Source organism: Crocodylus porosus, unplaced genomic scaffold (assembly GCF_001723895.1).
Source record: "Crocodylus porosus isolate Cpor-Errol unplaced genomic scaffold, CroPor_comp1, whole genome shotgun sequence".
NCBI classification, from domain to species: domain Eukaryota; kingdom Metazoa; phylum Chordata; order Crocodylia; family Crocodylidae; genus Crocodylus; species Crocodylus porosus.
Window position 1 is genome coordinate 16,931,455 of NW_017728886.1, and position 5,266 is coordinate 16,936,720.

The 5,266-nt window shown below is 41.0% G+C and overlaps 1 protein-coding gene across 1 annotated transcript in view; it reads right to left on the reverse strand.

Moving 5' to 3' along the window:
* The window catches only part of NCAPG2 (non-SMC condensin II complex subunit G2), a 74,014-nt gene that overhangs the window by 44,134 nt on the left and 24,614 nt on the right, over positions 1–5,266 (reverse strand). Inside the window, exons 8-9 of the mRNA XM_019530630.1 lie at positions 2,319–2,388; positions 1,107–1,193 (exon numbers count right to left, since the gene is read on the reverse strand). Of these exons, the coding sequence (XP_019386175.1) occupies positions 1,107–1,193; positions 2,319–2,388 (157 nt within the window). The remainder of the gene's footprint in view (positions 1–1,106; positions 1,194–2,318; positions 2,389–5,266) is intronic.

The following is a 5,266-nucleotide window of genomic DNA, read 5'->3' on the forward strand; positions in this document are numbered from 1 at the left end:
GGTGGTTCAAGCACCTACATTGAACACCTTCAAGAGTAAATTGGATGCTTATCTTGCTGGGATCCTATGACCCCAGCTGACTTTCTACCCTTTGGGCAGGGGGCTGGACTCGATGACCTCCCGAGGTCCCTTCCAGCCCTAATTTTTATGAAATCTCTGAATAAAACTAAAATTTAAAACCTGACCAGACCAAAGAGAATGTGCACAAAGAAACCAGTTCAGAACAACTGATGCCATTGTATCAGATGAACATAGGATGGTGTTACAGGGTAAACTGTCCATTTGAAATGTTAAATTACAGCTTAAATGTAAGCATCTTAATGGCTTTACACTACATCATTCCATGTAGATTTCCTAAGTAAAACTTTACTTAGTAACTGGGGAAAGCAGTGGAAACTCCTCTCAGTCAAAAGCATACATGAAGATGTTTTGATAAGCCATGTGCTCTATACTGCATGAGCAAAGCCTAGGTAGTAGATGAAATGCCAGGGCCAAGTTAGGAAAGGGAGTCTTATCCAGGAAGAGCTTGGCAGCATCATGAAGCAGAAAAAAAATGAACATATACAGCTTTGTCAGTTATCTTTATAATCTACGGCAATAAAATAGATTATGTTTATAAAAAAGGTACAGTGGTAGAAAAATCCCAAATCCCATCTACATATACATATGCACTTCTAAAACTGAAGGGGAATATAATATGTGGATCTTAAGATGGGAAGATTCTGACTTTTGAAAATTTTCAACTCCATAAATTATTCAACAAAATTTCTCAATACAAGGAGCAAAGTGTGCAAATGCAAGCCAAAATATTTTAAATAAATTTTTACTTTCAATGGCTTGAATTTAAATGTATACATTTTTATATTTTATACAAATGTTTTACTTTTAAGTATGGGACCTGTGCGTATGTGTTCCACTGAATTATTAATCTAACTAACACATCCAGTTAATGAAAGAAAATGAGCAATATGTTTTCAGAGTAAGTGCATGCTCAAAAAATGTATTGGAGGACTAAATCAGGAAAAAAACACGTTACAGCATATGATTTTTTTCTGAAAATCCATTTACTACACAGTACTACTGATTTATATTTTACAGGAACATACCTCTCTCACTTTAGGATGCACAGGAGAATTTCTAGGAAGATGAATTCCATGATGCATGAAATCCTGAATGCAATTATATTCAAGGGTCTGAAGAGAAAAAAAAAATCTATGCATGAGATTCAGTTAACATACAAAAATGGTTTTTAGGTACATAGGTTAAAATAATACTTAAGACGGTCTCCTGTTTTCATATTTAAGATTATGTTTTCAGTTGTTATATGAGCACCAGATTTTACCATGGCAGATGTTTCTTGGCTTGCAATCTTCCAGCGTCTGCCTTGGTCTGAATCAAGGCCAAGGTTGATGGGAAAAGCATTGCATAACAGTATGCACAGCTTTAAGTACTAGCTTTTCACATTTCGGGTCTTAAGGTAGCCTTAAATCTGGTCAAAAGTTCTTGAAATCAGCTGCCAGATATGAGCTGTCAAATACTGCCTGGTTGTCTCTCATTAATTGATAGTAACTATTTACAGTGGACAATAAGCTGAATATGAGCCAGCAGCGTGCTCTTGTTACCAAGAAAGCTCACAGCACACTGGGCTACATTGGTAGGTGCTCCCAGCAGTGATTACTCCCTTCTATTCAGCACTGGTGAGGCCATATCTGGAGTACTGGGTTCAGTTTTGGGTCCCCCACTACAGAAAGGATGTGGACAAATTGGAGAGAGTCCAGCGGAGGGCAACAAAAATGGTGAGGGGGTTGGGGGACATGACTTATGAGGAGAGGCTGAAGGAACTGGTCTTATTTAGTTTGGAGAAGAGGAGACAGAGGAGATTTAATAGCAGCCTTCAACTATCTGAAGGGAGGTTTGAAAGAAGATGAAGCTAGACTGTTTTCAGTGGTGGCAGATGACAGAACAAGGAACAACAGTCTCAAGCTGGAGAAGGGAAGGGAAGTTAGATATTAGGAAAAACTCTCTCATAAGGAGGGTACCGAAGTACTGGAACAGGTTACCCAGAGACGTGGTGGAATCTCCATCCTTGGAGGTTTTTAAGACCCAGCTAGACAAAGGCTTGGCTGGGATGATCACACTGGGGATGATCCTGCTTTGAGCAGGGTTGGGACTAGATGACCTCCAGAGGTCCCTTCCAGCCCTAACTTTCAATGATTCTATGACTAAAGGGACCCTTTTCTTGCAGGAGTGATCATTTATATGGAAAACTTGAAAGAATCTCAAAAATACCTAATCTAAATTCAAAGCAGAGAACATACCTCTAAAATCTCTCCTGAAGCCTTCTTCCAAGCCCTGAAATAAATTTCTGCAACATGCGTCACCAGCGATCTGTGTTAATAAAGAGAAAACCCAAACTTCTTTACTATCCCTGCATGAAACATAAAAAAGGCAACAACAAAATGTGTCCCTATTAAATGATAAAGAGCACTGAAATGTGTTATACATTCCTTCACTTGGTGTTGTTTTCAAAATGCTAAAATATCGGTCCAGGATATTTGCTTATGTGACTGAAGAACATGAAGATAATTCAGTTATACTTAAACAATATAAGAACATACAGAAAATTTCTGTTTCTGTTAGAGACCTGGACAGATACTAAGATGCAGCACTGAATTCAAGTATGTTAAAATTATTTATAAGAAAATATCATTGATCTAAATTGGAAGCATTAAGCAGATTTTTAAATTAATAAATTATGATTAGCCTATCGAAAATAGGCTAGATATCATCTTATTGAAGAATACCGTTGCTACATACTATTTTTTGTGGAAATTCCTTTGGAGTAAACTTACAACACAGTTTCTCTTAAATAGGAAAGGTAAATCGAAAATTTAATCTTAAATAGAGTAGAATTATGCTAATCAGGCATAAAAGCTTTTTAAGTCTCCATCTGCAAGGCGTGCTAATTTTTATATTGTACAACATTAATAGTATAGTAATCCAGTCACAATTAGACCCCTTTTGAGTGTGGCAAATATTTAAAAGTACAATCAACCTAAGTTATGGATACATAGTAAAATCATACACTGTGAAGGAATAGAAAGCAAAATATTAAGCCAGACAAGGTACAGATTAATCTATGTAGAATTAGGGATGTAAATATAGCTAAAAAAATATTTGTTTAACCTCCTCTGATTATATCACTTAAACAATTAATCAGCAACACAGCAAACAAACAAATGAAATATTAAACACTTAAGATCAACAGGAATCCACTACACCTGGGGTGAGCAAAACATGGGCACAGGCTGGATCCAGCTTGACAAGGGATTTTTATCTGACCTGCAGGGGATCTCCGAGCCTCGCCAGTCCTAGGTGCGGGGGGCAGCCTGGGCCATGGTGCATGCAGCCAGTCCCACCACTCCCTGGTGCACAATGGGGCTGGGACAGCATGGAAGCTGCACTCAGCTTACCAAGAGCAGTAGTTCCTTCCAGCTACCGCTGCCACTGGACCTACTGCCTGGGCACCCACCCCATCCACCCCACACCCACTGCTGGGGGCACCACACACAATAGATGAGCGGGGTCTACACAGAGATCAGCTCAGGACCCTAAAGGTAGGGCATGCTCAGCTGGGACGATGGGGCCGCAGGCAGGCAAGGAGTGGCACCTGGGAGTGGGACAGGCAGGGAAAGGGCCAGATGTGGGGCGGCGACAGCACAGGTCTGTGCTGGGAGTCGGCTGCCAGCTTTCCCCTGGGCCTCAGCCCCATGCTGTCACCATCCTGTGATTCTGACCCCAGGCCTGCCTGGCATCTCACTCCCAGATGCTGCTCCTGTCCACCCACAGCACCATCCCATCCATCCGGCTAAGTGCGCCCAGAATGAGCTACAGCCAGTCATTCCCACCAAACACAAGGCCTTGGTGAAATGGAACAGTAAGTGGGAAGTTACCTGCTTCAGCCATTTGCTTCTTGGATTGTTCTGCAGCTTATAATCATATAGAAGAATTGGTTTTGTTTCTCTAACAACTGAGTTTTCACCTGAAAAGTTACCCTGCCAAATGGCTGCACCCTTGACCTTCTGGCATTTCTCTAATTTTCAAGATTACATATTTCTAAAGAGATTATGAAGAGTAGCTTTCACTATAACATCCCAGAAACATCAATTCTCTTTTAGCTTATCTAACTGCTCACCCTTGTACAACTGTTTACACATTTATCAAGAAACAGTAAAATTACATCAGGTATAAACATATTATGCCAAAAATAAAAGATGAGTGAGAACAGCAGGTTGTTGAATTTTAAAATTTAAAAACTGCCATAAAGTCGAATTAAATGATTTACTGCAATTTGTTATTTTTCCACTTGTCTGAAATTCTTCCAGACATATAACAGACAGTTTATGGAATCCAATACTGTTGCACTACTACAGGGGACACCTCAAATCTGCTCCAAAAACTGGGTTTTACAACAAAATGGAAGATGATCAACATTATTTTAACAAACTATTCTACCAGTGTCTGCAGCTGCAATATTATGTCAAAATATACTACACTGTGATGGTAAATTTGGAAATTAAATTTAAAAAAGATAAAAAAATGGAAAGAGGTAATGGAAAAATAATGTAGATTTTAAAATTGTCTTTATTTTTGCTAACTTCAGAACATAGTTTCATAGTTAGTAGGGTTGGAAGGGACCTGAGCAGATCATCAAGTCCGACCCCCTGCCATGGCAGGAAAGAGTACAAGACAATCACTAGGTGATTGTCTAGCCTTGTGTTAAAGACCCCCAGGGTAGGGGCCAGCACCACTTTGTTTGGAAGCTGGTTCCAGATCCTAGCCACCCTGACAGTGAAGTAGCGCCTCCTGATGTCTAACTGAATTTACCCTCTGCCAGCTTGTGACCATTATTTCTAGTCACTCCTGGTAGTGCTCGGGGGAACAGGGACTCCCCCAATGCCTGCTGGTCACCTCTAACAGGCCACTAGATCCCCCCTCAGCCTTCTCTTGCAGAGGCTGAACAGGTTCAGGTCCTGTAGCCTCTCCTCACAGGGCCTGCCCTGCTGCCCTCCGATCATGCAAGTGGCCCTCTCTGGACCCTCTGCATGTTGTCCACATCCCTCTTGAAGTGTGGTGCCCAGAACTGGACGCAGTACTCCAACTGCGGCCTGACCAGTGGTGCATACAGGGGGAGGATCACCTCTTTGGACCTGCTTGAGATGCATCTGTGGATACATGACAAGGTGCGGTTGGCCTTCCTGACTGC